This window comes from Dendrobium catenatum, unplaced genomic scaffold (genome assembly GCF_001605985.2).
Source record: "Dendrobium catenatum unplaced genomic scaffold, ASM160598v2 original_scaffold_76227, whole genome shotgun sequence".
Lineage (NCBI taxonomy): Eukaryota > Viridiplantae > Streptophyta > Magnoliopsida > Asparagales > Orchidaceae > Dendrobium > Dendrobium catenatum.
In genome coordinates this window covers 596,289-612,473 of record NW_021394673.1, presented here as the reverse complement: position 1 = coordinate 612,473, position 16,185 = coordinate 596,289, and the positions used below count along the sequence as shown (strand labels likewise).

The window sequence follows — 16,185 nt, the reverse complement described above, 5'->3', positions numbered from 1 at the left end:
CATCATTCTCCTCATGTGGGAGAAAACTCGACCCCGTCGAGTCAGCATCTCTAGAACTCTCGTACCGCTCCAACAGATCAGGATCCAATCACTGTAGCTCATCGCGGTCAATCCTCGTGTTCTCCGTCTCTGGTTTCCCTATCCATTGAATTAGATACCTTCGGCGTCCACCGTCTTTAGTGGAAATAATCTTATAACCAAGTATTGCTTCAACCTTCTCCGCAGTGGGTAAGATAGGGATGTTTGGGAGTAGAGGTAGGCTAGGGTTCTCACCATGTGGGTTCAGACAAGGCTCTTTGTTTATTGGGTTGGAGGGGTTAAACTCGGGACCCTCAAAGGCTACCATATCTTCAATGTTAAACGTATGATTAATGTTAAAACCTTCAAGAAGGTCTAGCACATAAGCATTACTATTTATTTTTGAATTTATTTGAAAGGTCTTGCGCTTTTCGCATGTAACTTTTTAACGGTCCCTTGTAGGAACCGCTCCGGACGAATTCGAACCACTACGAAGTCTCCAACTTCAAATTTTTTGAATTGTTTCTTGAGATTCGCATGAAGTTTATAGTTAGCATTGCTTTGTTCAATTTTTTTGTTAATTTTCTTATACAACTCTTGGAGATGGGATGCAAATGCAGATGCATATGCAGACTCAGATGCTCTATACTTATGACTCATAGAGATCAGATCTATATGCTGTCTAGGTTGGTATCCATAAACAATTTCAGCGGGACTTAGACATGTAGTTCGATTGACAGGATTGTTGTAGGTGAACTCAGTTATAGGCAATTTGAAATCTCAATCACGGATATTTTTTCTTGCCAAGGTTCTTAACAGATTTCCTAGACTTTTATTCACAACCTCAGTTTGTCCATCTGTCTGGGGATGGAAAGCAGTAGAAAATTGAAGTTTGGTCCCCATCTTGTGCCATAAGGTTTCCATAAATAACTAGTAAACTTAACATCTCGATCTGACACAATGGTTTTGGGTAGTCTGTGGAGTCTAACGATTTCGTCAAAATACAATTTGGCGATCCTAGAAGCATCGAAAAAGCATCGAAAGTTTTGGAGCACGGGAGGAAGTGAGTCATTTTAGAGAATCGGTCTACTACCGCACACACAGACTCATGCTTTCTCATTGTTTTGGGTAGCCCTAAAACAAAGTCTATGCTAACATCCTGCCATGGGCAGTTGGGTACCGGAAAGGGTGTGTAAAGCCCAGTGTTTTTCTTACGTTGCTTTGCTAACTAATAAGTGTGACATCTCTTTACTAACCTACTGGCATCGCGCTTAAGACTAGGCCAGAAGAATCGGTGCTCAACAGCGGCGATGGTTTTGGTTTGCCCAAAATGTCCTGCTAAACCTCTCGCGTGTTGTTCCCACACGAGGAATTCTCTAAGCGAAGTGTTTGGGATGCAAAGTTTGTAGGACTTAAAGAGATATCCATCTCCTAAAAGGAAATCATCAATGATGCATTCACTTCTGTTGACCAATAATGCATACGTGTCTTTGAAGTATGGGCACTCCGTATAACTTTCATTCATTTGGTCAAACCTAATTACTTCGGTCCTCATTTCCCTAGTGATCATTATTCGTCGGCTTAAGGCGTTGGCTGCTTTATTTTCTGATTCTGCTTTGTGTCGGATCGTGTAAGTATACTCTTGAAGGAATTCGACCCAATGACCATGTCGTGCGTCCAGTTTCTTTTGGGAGTTTATGTACCGCAAGGCTTCGTGGTCAGAGAAAATAACAAACTCATGGGGAAGCAGGTAGTGTCTCAAATACCTAAGGGACTGAATGATAACATAAAATTCCTTATCTAGGTAGAATATCGTTGCCTAATGTCATTCAACTTTTCGCTAAAGTAGGCAACAAGATGTCCCTCTTGAGATAAGACTCCACCGATACTGATACCAGAGGCGTCACAAGTCACTTCAAAAACTTTGGAAAAATCGGGCAGACGCATGATTGGTGCTTCAATCATTTTCCTTTTTATCTCCTCAAAGGCTTTAGAGGCAGACGCCGTCCAATGAAACTCTCCTTTCTTCAAGCAATTAGTATCGAACCCACTATAGTGCTAAAATTCCTAATGAATCTTCGATAAAACGTGGCCAATCCGTGAAAACTTCTAACGTCTCTGATGTTCTTAGATTAAGGCCACTCATTGATTGCTTGCACTTTTTCAGGGTCAGTGGATATGCCTTGGGAGGAAATGATAAATCCAAGAAATGTTACATGATCAGTGAGGAACATGCATTTCTTAGGATTAGCATACAACTGTTCCTTCCTCAAAATCTCTAAAATTTGTTTCAGGTGATTTAAATGTTGATCCATCGAATTACTATAGATCAGAATATCATCAAAGTAGACCACTATAAATTTTCCTAGGAATGGTTTGAGGACCTGAGTCATCACTCTCATAAATGTATTGGGTGCGTTACTCAGACCAAAAGGCATCACCGTCCATTCATACAATCCATCCTTGATCTTAAAAGTGGTTTTCCATTCGTCTCCCGGACGAATTCTAATCTAGTGGTAGCCACTTTTAATATCGATATTAGAAAATAGGGTGGCTCCGGTCATCATATCTAACATGTCATCTAAACGCGGGATGGAGAAACGATACTTAACCGTGATTTTGTTGATAGCGCAACTATCAACACACATTTTCCGCGACCCATCCTTCTTGGGGGTTAGAAGGGCATGAACAACACACGGACTAAGGCTCTCCTTAATAAAACCACGTTGCAACAACTCATCCACTTGTTTCTTAAGCTCAGCAGGGTTCATGCAGTAATAACGTGTTGGGGTGGGGAGGATGGCCGGTGGTGGAAGGGAATGGAGGAGCCCGCGATTGGGGTGGGGAAGAGAAGAAAAGAAAAATAAAATAACTTAAATCACGAGCCGCAGACTCTTCCAACGACTGGTGGGTATTGTGCTTGCTCTCACCTTGAGCTCTCTCTCCCTTTTCTCTCTAGTGCTCACACATGAAGAAGAAGAAAACACATAAAATTTTCATTATCAAATCATCATTCTCTTGCAACACGTAAGACCACTATATGTAGGTCTTAAACATAAAAAGGAAAAGTACACAATTGCCCTCCGGGATACAATAACAAAACACTTCCCCATAGGGGTAAATTCGAAAAACAACAAAGCTAAATAAAACATAAAGAAATGCATCAAAAGTAGAGACGCTGAATCGTAGCCGTCGATCTACGATTCCGTCGCCTGTACACGTGTCTGAATTTCTGAGCGATGTCCTCATCAGATATCTTTCATATTATCTTGAGAATTTGAGAGGAAATTCTATAGTTTGGTGGATATCTCCTAGCTTTGGGAGGTGCATAGAGGGAATGTGGTCATATTGGAGTCTGGACTCCGCTACAATTGATCCCAAAACTTGACAGCCATCTCTGTCGAGTGTTCCAGCTATGGTTGAATCAGAAAACCAACAGCTGGAAGCAGTGGCGGAGCAAGCATGGGGCACGTGCTCATGTATAACCTCATGTATTCTTTATGATTTTTTTATTTTGTTGATTCTCATGTAAAACCTCATCATCTTAACACATTTCCAGACATTAGTGACACTGTCAAATTTTCTAAACGCGAACATTCAATTACATCCTCCCTATACTTGATTATCTAATGAACCTTCAATTGGCTCAACTATCATGTTTCAATATTCAACTAAGAAAATGTTGATTTTTTTTATTCCATCTACTTTCAAGAGAATGATATTTGTTGTCTTTATAATCTCAACCCTGAGATATTCTTTCCCCAACAAGGTGATATGAGAATTGAAGAATTTTATAGCACTCTACATGGAAAATGAGACGAGGTACTTGAATACATTCCCTTCATAGTTGACTCAATTATTTGACAAAAGCAAAATGAAGAATTTTTATTACCAAATTTATCTTTGGGTCTACACCCAATAAGGTATGCAATCTCAGTTAATGGTTGACTCCATAATGCCTAATATTGTGCCTGCTTTGTCCTTGGTTCTTTCCGTCATTGAGCCCTCCATTTATTCTCCATCTCTGATCAATTAGCTTTGGTGGATGTCTTTAGCTGTGGGAAAGGAAATTATGGTTGTTGTGGCAAGACTAATTGTGGTCATGGTATAAGAAACTTCTTCTCCTTACCTACATTGCATCAAACTAATCCTCATACTGCATATTATTGGTAGAAATTTTGGTATTTCACCATTCGACATATTCTTCTACATCCATTTTGATTCTTCTTACTCCTTTTGATGCCTTTTTTGAATTGGTTATTATTTTTTTAGAAGATTGTGATTGACTACTTCAACAACCATATCAACATCAACCTCTATTTTTATGTACCAAGGACTAAAACATTATTTGCTTGATTGGATTAAGCAAATGAAAGTGATAATATGAGCCTATAGCTTTGGGGCTAAAGCACAAAGGAAGCGAGTGATAATATGAGCCTATAGCTCAGGGCTATGGAATGTTCTATGACAAAAAAAATGTGAGAATGATTGGTCTATCTCTGGCTCAATGGGAAGGAAGAAGATGAAGGATCTCTCAATTTCTCCTCTCTCTAGTTCTCGAGAACTCAACAACTTCTCTCTCCCTTGGTTTCACATGGTTTACTCAACTGACCCTCTTTGTTTCTCTAGTCAAAAGCCCCAAAAAGTTAAAAGCTCGCCCCAAATTTTTTCTTGCTTCTTTTGTATCGCCCATCGATTGACCTTTCTGAAACAAGGTTGTCTAGTTGTATTATCATCTTACTTTCATTTTGTTATGGATTGATGGCTGAGATGTTGAGAATGCCCCTAATAGCTTGAAGCTTCTGGTTGTAACTAAGTGTTGTGAGTAAATAGGCGATAGAGGATCATATGAACCTATTCTTCCTTGCATATGCAGCCATCCAATTAGCCCTAGATGATTCGACATGGAGAGGCACCAATCAGGGCTAAATTGAGACATTGGATGCTTAGTTTGACCCTGAATCGATCTAAGCGAGTCAATTGAAACCTATACTGTTCAATTTGGGATGAGAAGGTTCAATTCAACTCAAGTTGGTTGATTAAATGAGTTGAATGTATCGATTCAATTAAATTGATTTAATTTGTTCGATTAAATCACATCCGACTTGATTAAATTCAATATGACTAAATTGAGCTGATTGAATGCAATTTGACTTGATTTAATCAAATTAATGAAATTAATTTAATCGAACAAATTAAATTTATTGATTCAATTTAATCAATTCAAGATGACTCGAGTCAAAATTTCAGTCAATATGAAACAATGTCAATTTAACAATATACATAAGTCTCGAATACCAATGAGATAATAAACAAGCTAAAAAAAGAACGGATATCTAGTTTCTTATATAAATAATCTCACAAGTCTAAATCTACACAAAATTCAATAGAATTTGAATTAGTATCTAACTACTTGACACTAATTACATGCATTAAAAAAATAATAAGCTATGAAATAATAAGTCGCGAATAAGTTTTCTTGCAATCATAAAACATAGATAAATACAAACATGTTTGAGAGATAAGAAGGGATTGCATCAAACTAATATGTAGATTTATTGATTATAGATGATTTTTCTTTTGATTTTGTTTCTAAGATTATAGACATACTCAAATGCCTGCAAAAGGCCTAAAAGAACAATTTTATTCTGCAATGTGAAATGAAAGAAAGATCATTAATTATTTTGCCAATAATTCATTATCTTCCTGTAACGACTCTTCATATTTCAGTTCAAAACAGGTGGGGATATGGTTACCAAAACGCTAGGTCATATATTGTTTTCTCGTTTAAGTAATAAGCTGGAGCTAACAAATACCTATGCTCTAGCTGGTGGGGAAGTGTTGTTGTATGATGTATTCAAGGAAAATAATACGTGAAAGGATTATATCAAGAGATTACCAGACTTGGGGAATTAAATTATGATTATTCTTCTTCTTGTTTGTTTCCTATTGTATTCATCCAATATGCCGATATATAGGCTCTTGCATATAGTCAATACGATATACTAATTCTTGCTCAACTCCTTTTATATTTTTTGGCATCGTAGAATACTTATAAAGCATGCGTTCTGTCTTTTATTTTTTATTTATCTTTCCTTTGCAGTGCTGTAATTGATATTACTTGCTGTTTTGCGATGGTAATTTCTGAATAAAACTAAAAAAAAAACATAAATACGGACTTTGAGCGTGCTCACAACCTTTGCCCGGACTAAGTTATTTGTTTTGTCAATGTTTGAGTGCGTCAGTCCACTTGTTTTAGGCTTGTTTCATTAATTATTTTTCTTCAGTAAAATGTACAAAGGGCGTATTCAAATTTTGCAAAATCATACACAGTGGAATGTGCTATTTTTTAGCAGATTTGTAATCTTTCATCTTATTTTTGAGAAGGCAATAGCAGATGCTTGCAAAGTTTCCCCAACTTTCACTTCAGATCTTCATGAATCTGAGGTGCCTACTGAATCTGAAAAACATTTTGACGAGGAGCAGGAACTGCAACAAATTATTGATGGGAAACTGTGGATGAAAGTTTATGATTTTAGTTCTGGTACTTGCAAAGTGCTTTGTATTAATTTATTTGGATATGATAGTTCAAATGGATTTGTGACAACTATAGATGGTGCATTTGAATTGTCAGATAAAAATGCAACTTCTGAAAGGAGGATCATTTTATCGGGTTCATTTAACCCTTTACATGATGGGCATTTAAGACTCATGGATATTGCATCAAGGTATTGAAGCTTTTAAAATTTTTTTGGTAGTTTCTGTTACACATGGTTTCTTATGATCTCTTAATAAACAGTCATAAAATTTTTTGAAATAATAGTTTTAAATGCAATGACAAGCCACTCAATTTACTTCTTGTAATCATATATAAGAACTATCTGGGATTTATGTGAAAAGTTGAAAAAAAAAAACCCCAAGCTAGAACTATGGTCACCTATGATGCACGGACACAGACACGGCAAGTTTTTTTTTTTTTAAAATGGACACACTCAAAACGTGTCGGACACGTGTCCCCGCCGTGTCGGGCGCGTGTCCGTGTCCGACACGTGTCCGACACTGCACTGCCTCTTAAAACGGAGTGTCGGTGCATCATAGATGGTCACTTATGTTATACTAAAATGTTCTCATAACTAAGTATGGATGTGGCAAGTTATGAAATAATTATGCTTATCAACATAGACATGTGTGTCAAATTTGAGCTAAATTATTAATGATTAAACTAATTTTTAATACAAAATTTAAGCCTATAGGTGAGAGGCTAATCACTTGATATTTTTTACTATTTTTTTTTTCAACTATCATATGCCTTAACAATCTCTCTTTCATGGTAGAATTTTTTTAGTTTTTTAGATTTGTCATCACTACCCCTCAAACATTAGATTTTAGATATGCACCAACATCAAGTATCATGTATGAACATCCTACTCCATCTTGTGGTGTCTGTGTGGTAGTTGCCTTCTAATTTTCTAGGCCATGGTAAAAGTATCCAAGAGCTATGGAATCTATAATCCAAATGAGCCATTCAATCTCATCTAGACTGTTTACTTTGTTACCAATTATTAGCCGTGCAAGCTAAAGAGGGACTAAAGTTGGGCCTGATCCACTGATGATCATTTTTGTTTTCAACTTGAGAAGTTTAAACCTATGGGTGAGGATTTGGCCATTTTGTATTTTTTATACCTACATAATTTTCAATTATTTGATGTGTGACTAAATCCCATACTTTTACGTGTTTTAACATTCCATCATACATTCAATATCATTGTGTCAAAACTAACCATCATGCACAATGAGTTGCTCCGCATGAAAAATAAATTCTAGCTCATGATTCATGAGTAGATCAATTCCTTTTGAGGGCACATTAACCATACAAATTGAATCTAGAATCCACTAATCATTGAATGTATCTCCATCACTAACCAAGAAGAATAACTTTGTACCTAACTAATTTGTAAGGATACTAGCATTTTGTTGACTTATGCTCTTTTTGGCTGCCATTGGCATGCATCCTCTTCAGAGCTTGACACTTTTTCTTGATGTAACCTTTCTTATTTGCACTTGTTGCAATACTTGTTTCTATAATGATTAAATGTAGACCCTTCTCAAAAGGTCTCCATCTCATTAGTAATCTGGCAACTTATTTATCGTCTCTTACACTCTCAATATTGACAATGATATTTTTATAAAGAAGTTAATTTTTTAATAATTTCCTGTTTTGATGGTATCTTGATCATATGACTTAGTGTTTTAGAAAAAGAGGAGATAAAGGGCATAAGAGTGATGTAGGCAAGGGGGGGGGGGGGGCAACTCAGGCCCAAATTAAATTAATTTTGGCCTCTCCCGAGTCTTCAAGCTCAAAGAATTTTGAGCTGGAATTTAGCTCATTTATGAGCTGATTTTTAGTTCATTTATTGGACTAGAGGTTAGCTCATTATTAGATAAGTTTTAGCTCATATTTATCTTCTATTTAATGCACTTTTATTATAGTTTTAAATGTTTTAAGTTATGGTGTCTCTTGGGTTCCAAAAGGGCTTTTAGAATCTCAAGATTGATGTTTTATTTTCCCATGTGTGGCTCCTTGAATTCCACCATGGCTTTTAGTGCCTTTGCCCCTTGGAATTCCGGCCGGCTGCTGGTTTTCCCGTGCCTGGGCTCTTTCCCGTGACCGTGCCCCTTGGTTCCGGGCGTTCTCCTTGGTTCCCGTGGATGCCTCTTCGGTTCCTTGGCTTGGGATGTTTTTTAGGTATTTTAATGCTATGTGATATTTAGAATTCCTATGGGAATTTATTAGGTGTCTCTTGGTATTACTCTTTCATACCTATAAATATGGGAGGATTTGTAATGTTTAAAAAAAGCGAATGATATGTTATTTTTGGAAAAGCTATAACCTACGGGTTTGCTTCGGAAATCATGCGGGCTCTTTCCACCCTTCTTTTTCATCCCCTCCGGAAATCCTGCGGGCTCTTTTCACCCTTCTTCTTGGCTTCTAACCTCTTTCGTCTCTCCGCAAGTGCCACTCCACCTGTATCCTTCTTCTCTAAGTGAAGCAACTTTAGGGTGTCGTCAAGTGATTGAGTCAAGTTTGTAAGTCAGTTAAATTTTACAAGAGTCATTGTTGTAAGTCTTTTGATTTCTAGTCTTTTTATTTTATTTGGAGTCGTTTGTAAGAGTTTATGTTGTTGAAATCATCGTTTGTAGTTTTAATTTCCACTGCTTAGTCTTATTTAAGTTACCTCTTCTTTTTTAGGTATTTTGTGTCTTCTTTTATATAGGAAGTCTGTTTACTCTTTGCGATCGAAAAATATAGGGTCCCCTATATTTTTTGCCCGCATCAAAGAGTAACAAAGCTTGAGCCTCACCATCAACAATTCATCAATGTTCCTTTAACCCCTAACAATAGGATTACATTTTTTAAGATGTAATTTACTAGGTGTATCGTTTTGCATGTATTGTAAGTATAATATCTTCTTTTCATAAAGTTTATTGTAAATGGCTTTTGTTCAAATGCAAAAACCAACTTAAGCCATAATCCCTCCGTTCTTGTTTTCTTGAAGACCTCTGTGAAGACTTCATCCTTTAAATATAGTTGTATTTATGAGAGTACTTTTTTCATTCATATCTACTTTATTCAGAGCCTATAACATATTTGAATGCACTATGGGTGTCTTCATAGGTCGTTGTTGAGCATTGAGAAAGCATCTCTCATCTTGATTTTTTCCAAAGTCTAAAATTCTTTGTGCTATCAAATTTCTTGTTCTCATACTTAATGTCCATTCTATTTTGCACTAAGCTTTGAAATGATTTGTTCCATTTACTCATAAGCATCCCATTTAGATTCTCGTAACTGAATATCTTTATAGGGATTTTAAGAAGATGGATTTTAAAGGCTGAGTTAGGCTTTAATTTTGACTAAAAGTTATCCAAAATAATAATTTTGGCAGTAAAGTTTTAAACTAACATTTATCAAAAAAAGGAAAGAAAAAAAAAAGCATATGATTGTTTAAATTTATCCTAAAATATCTCATATTAATTTTTTTGCTTATCTATGCATATTTATTTAATCAATTCTCAAAACCACCTAGTTATCCAACAAACTTGATTTTATAGGAAAAAAGGGTCATTAGTAGTTAAAAAAATTACCCTTTAAAAATTGTTTGCTTGTATATACAAATTTATTTAATCAAATCCTAAAACGTTCTACTCATAAACACACATTATTTGAATTGGGATAACAACTCTTATGACTCACACGATTATTATTGTAACACTAGCCTACACATTACTTCTAATGGGAGGATTTGCTGAATCAAACTCTTCTATTATCTATTTTACTTGAAACAATTCATATTATGTCATATTTCATACCTACTCTCATAGCGATTTAATAATATCCATACCATAATTAAGAACATCGATCATCCTATGGCATAAATATAAAATTTTTATAACAAAAATTCAATGAATAATATGACTTGTATGTTTAACAAAGAATATCATATTAAGAGCTCTAATCCTATCATTAATCCACCCCTTAATGTTATGATTATGTTCCCACCTCTTTTCCTCCAAACTGTAAGCTTCACTTGCCCTATTAGACCCTCTAGTCCTATAACCTCCACCTGCACAATTATTCTCATAAGTTCCACTTGCTACGTTCAAACCTTCAATCCCACAAGCTTTGCTTGCTCTATTAGATTGTCCAATCCCATAAGCTCCACCTTATGCATTAGCCCTAGTAGTTCCATAAATGCTTCATAAACACCACCATATGCTCCATTAGCTAAAGCCATAAATTTTGCCTACTCCATTAGCCTCGCCATCCCATGAATCATGCACAGGACTTCTACATTCATTGATAGTTCTTCAGAGGAATTTCAATGTGTTGTTCTATAATTATAGGCCATCGTTAAGAAGAATATATTACTTTGCCTTTAGAGTAATAATATTGAGTTTGTGCTTCCATTTTTACCCATATGCGCTCTCGTGCTTGTAATTTTTTTTTTTTAATATTTATATGTGTGGTTTATAGTTGAAACCTCCAAATATGCATAACAGGGTTCCTTTTAGTGCCTATTTGGTTGTATGCATTTAAAATGCATTTATTTTAAGAATATAATATAAAATAAATTCAACCAATTTCATTTACTTCGTTTATTTGGTTTATGGAAGTAAAGATTTTTTATGTCTTATCTATTCCCGCAAACTTGTGATGATGGTGCTCTGTGTTGCAGAGCCATTCCCTACATATTATAGACTGGTCAAATTATTTCCCCTTTAGATTTGGGGTTGAAGAAGTGTGTACATTGAAAGATTTTGATGTGCATGCTACCACCATTTGAATCTTCCTCCCCTCACTTTTATGTCGCATGTATGGAATGCCTCATTGGCTTAGTCCACACCATTTTTATTGACTCTAACTTCAATAGTATTGGCTCAATGGATGAGTTGTAGATTCCCAATGAGTGAAGGTCTTTGGGAAAATAAACTCGTTTGGGGGATTTATTTTCCACACCACTCTTTAAGGAAGTTGGCAACAAGCCACAAATGCTGGAATTTGGTGGGGTCTCGAGTGACATACTTAAAGATAGTTTGTGGTGCATTTGGAATTCAACCAATTTGGGACAATTTAGAATTCACAAAAATTGAGGATTTTAAATTATTCTTAAATACTTAAAATAATACTTTACACATCCTCTTAACTCTATACCAAATACTTGAAAAATTAAAGTGGATGTATTCCTTTTATTTACACCACTAGAACTTGCAACCAAAAAATCATTCGGGATTTATAAATTGCACATGAGCCAATTCCACCTTCCCATCAACATGATCGCCGTCTTAAACTATTTGGAGAATGGTTCTATGAATCAAATGAATTGATACAGGATCACCGAAGACTATCATTCACATGGCACCATAGTTATAGTGTATGTTGTATTTTCTATGTCATGCACTTAGGATATATTAATATTTTTTTTATTTTTTATCTTCATGATAAAAGACTAAAAGAGCCCTTCTACATAATGGTGCCTAATGATGCTCCCATCTTAATCTTCCTCTCCTCTCGTGTCCTCCTAAATCCTATTTTTTCCTCCTCTACTCCATTATTAATCACAATTCCCCTCATTTTGTCCTTCAAGTCCCTCCAACTACTTCCTCCCCCCAACTTCAAATAGAGCTCTGCCTCCCTTTCCACCAAACATACTCGACCTCAACATCCACCACTATTCCTCCCCATTTAATCCTTAAGGCACCACATCCTTCCATTGAAACCACCAAATACCAATCCAAATTAAGCATATCATCATCCATGGAGATTCATGGCCACCCGCCTTCACCATCCATTGGAGGTTTATGGCTAGAGAAAAGAAGTTGGGAGATATTCATTTTGTTTATATTTGATTGTGGTTGCATTATAATGTACCAATTTACTGGTGTTTTGATATATTTTACAACATGGATATAGGTGAGGACATAATTTTTCAAATTGAGGTTCAATGGTTAGAATGTTGAAGTGCTTTAGGACTAATATATTATAAGAGTATCTTAAAGGCATACAAGTAAATATTATTAAGAAGTAAAAAGATTAATTGTGCAATATGGGTCAAAGGTATGCAACAGAGAAGTTAGTTGTAGTTAAATTGAGAATGAGAATATTTTGATCAATGTATTGTAAATTTGATAAATTATAATTTGATCGGCTATGCTATACTAATCTTTGTGCTGGCAACAAAGTCAAGAAGATAATAGAGAGATAATGGGAGTGACACCTATAAAAAATAGGGCAGTAAAATAGTGTTAGTTGGTTTGGGCATGTTCAACAAAGTGTGGAGGATGCATCAATAAAGAATCCAATTGAATTAATGTGGAAGAATTAGGAAGAAAAATGAGCTCATGAAATGTTACATAAATTTATCTTGTATAAAACTTGTAAAAAATATATTTATCATGTTAGCTAGCAATCAACTAGAATGCCTGGAGGACGATATCTTCACGTAGAACACATTATTACATTATTTATGTGTATAATGTCATTGTTAAAATAAATATGCAGTTCTTCACTGAAAAAATTGTACATAGTTAGGACACTCCTTACATAACATACAGGGAAACGGAGTATCTACGTGGAAAATCTTTCTTACAGATATTTGGATTTCATATTCACGTGAATAGTTGATATACAAAATATATTGTTAAAGGTTTTATTTTAAAAATATAAACCCTTGGTTACTTGTGCATTGGTTGATTTGTTTCTATCATCTCAAAATACTTTTGATGCATATGCTATCTTTAAGTTATTGCATTTTTTTAATCATTGAATTATTCATGTTCTTTATGTTGCATATCGTAAATCCTTTATTCCTTGGTTCTTCCTCAATATTATCAATCCGTCTCATTACTTCTAAAAGGCATAAGAAAATGGTTTTCAAGCATGAATAGTGGTAAAATTTTTCTCTTATCTCAAACTACTAAGTGGCATCGAAAATTTGTTCTGATTTCTTTTAACTGAGTTTCGCTTTTGTCAAGGCTTATCAATAATGCAATCTGGAAAAGGGGGTATGGGATATTCGCACACAAGGCAATAGTTCCAAGGCTTGCACATGTCTGTGCTCTGTAGATGTTCTATATTGATGTTGAATTGAGTGGGTTTCGGAAATGTTAGAAACTCATAGTGAGTTTTGAAAGCGAATCATATTTCAGCAGATTTCTATGGGAAATGAGGGATAAGAGAATGGATTTAACTCTCATTTGGTCATCATGAAGTTGATTAAAGGCTGATAGATATTTGGGAAGGCTTCTGGAGATGCTAAATGAGGCTCTGTGAAGGTAATAATTTGAGGTGCCAGGGATCATGAGGCTCAAATCCCAGCAACCTACCACTTACATAGCTAGGATTTCTTTTGCTTGAATGACTTCAACCAGCTTTCTCATTCATAGGCTTTTCATATTACTTAATTTTTAAATTCTCGCTAGCAAACCAAGAGTATTGCAAAGGATGTATCTAGTGCAAGCTCTTGCCAACGCAAGGTCTGAGGATTGCTTAATGCATACAATATGATCCTTGCATTTTATAGAGTGGCTATTTCTATTACCTCGAACCTGGGACCTTTAAATTACAATGGAGACAACGTAACCAGTGCTCTAGACTCATCCTCTTAACCAAGAAGATTACTATCATCACAAATAGTATTCACGACAAAAATGTTTACATGCTAGTCATGTACTCTTGCACTTCAAGTGGGAGGTAAAGTAAATAAAAGTAAATGATTTGTTATTTTTGAAGCAATTTAATTATCTTTAAACTGAAAAGAAAACATATAACAAATTCAGAACATTCAAAGATTAATGACATATGGATTTATGTAGCATTTCCAAGTTAAATTTATTGTAAATTTAGAAACTTAGATGTTTTTTCATATCATGAATTTTCTTATAAGTTTCTTTTTTCAAATGATTATCAACCTAACAATAGCCCTTAACTTTTTTGGGCTTTTGACCTACAATAATGATTTTTATCATGAAAAGATTAGGAAGAGAGGCGATGACAAATGTTATTGACTAGAAACTGTTTCAAAGGCATTCCTAAAGTAAAATAGACACCTGATGTAGCACTCAACATTGAATGGAAAATGAAGATTCATAAAGTAAAGCAATTATTTGGGAGATGGTTAATGACGTGCTTGATGATGATGAACATATTTGTCATATATGCTAATTCATTAGTAGAAGACTCTAAAACTTGAAATGCCTCATGGCATTTATATTGAATGCCATTCCTCGTATCCATTTGAAATGAACATAATTTAGACCATATATTGTTGATTTGCCCAGCACTTTCTATGGTGTCCTAACCAATAATGAAATGATGGCGCTGTTCCACATCTCTTATATTTATCACTGCATTGCAATGTTATATGTGTTGGTAGTTGATGCTTATTCCGATGCTGCTACTTTTGCTGCCAGTTTCCCCTGATAATTTGAGGAGTTGCAAGAGTTTTGTATAAAGTTTATAAGTAATTCTGATGCAGTTTATGTGAAGGCGTTCCTTGCTTTGAGATCTCGGCAATTAATGCAGATAAGCCACCACTGGAAGTAGCTGAAATCAAAAGACGTGTTGAACAATTCAAGGAGACAGGTACTTCTTAGCATTTAGCTCTAGTACTCATTGGGAAGTCAAATTTATTAGTTTACTCAGCTAAGCCATAATGTTAATATCTGATGCACACGTTAGTTCAAGAAGGAAACATGAGAATGTGCTATTTTCTTAGATCATGACTGAGATTCTTAAATGTACTTATTAAGAGATTTAGCAGCTAACTTTCTTGTTGGTGTGTAGTAATTTTGGTTGGATAGAAATATTAACTTGGATTTTGATAATTACCATAAAAAATGAAGATATGTCATTCTTTCAAATAGAAAAGACAGTGAAATATAGAGTGCGCATTGTCTCGCACAATATTATTACACTTAAAGAAAGAGTAAAAGCCTAAAACAGTCCTCCGACTATTAATAAATGCCCAATTTAATCCCGGACTTTCATAATGACCCAATGTAGTCTCCTGGCTATTAGTAAATGTTTCAATTTGATCTCATTGCCAAAAGTAGCAGTTAAAGTTAATCCCAACCATTAAATGTGAGTCATTTTGGATATTAGGCTGCATGTGGGATTCTATTATTATTTTTGTATATATTTTAATATAATAAATGATAAAATATAGAAAAATAATAATATAATCTCACATATACCCAAAATGCCTTTACATTTAACTTTAGGGGTTAAGTTTAACAGTTACTTCTGCCGTGAGGCAAATTGGGATATTTTCTAATAGCTAAGAGACTATTGGTTCATTATAAAAGTTTGTGATTAAATTAGTCATTTACTAATGGTCGAACGTTTTTTTTTTTTTTTCTTTTACTACTTAAAGAAAAAAGCTCTAGAAAAATGAATTCACGATTCATGCATTGCTGAGTAAATTTATTATAAATCTAACAAGGAAAGATTTCCTAAAAAGGATGTTTAAAGAGCTATGCAACTTTAGACATTTTAACAATAGTTAATTTGTTTGATATCCAGCTCAAACTTAGGACATCCTGCGGCATAAACCAATTCAAATTGATCTTATTTTAACCATTAGAATACCATCATCCAATATTTGGTGAAAT

The 16,185-nt window shown here is 35.0% G+C and overlaps 1 protein-coding gene across 2 annotated transcripts in view; it reads left to right on the top strand.

Annotated features, from left to right (window-relative positions):
• Nucleotides 1–16,185, top strand: part of LOC110116572 — a 42,181-nt gene that overhangs the window by 19,659 nt on the left and 6,337 nt on the right. For both annotated transcript variants that reach the window (XM_020850212.2, XM_020850211.2), the window contains exons 7-9: nt 6,406–6,562; nt 6,653–6,746; nt 15,051–15,157. In XM_020850212.2, the coding sequence (XP_020705871.1) occupies nt 6,406–6,562; nt 6,653–6,746; nt 15,051–15,157 (358 nt within the window). The remainder of the gene's footprint in view (nt 1–6,405; nt 6,563–6,652; nt 6,747–15,050; nt 15,158–16,185) is intronic.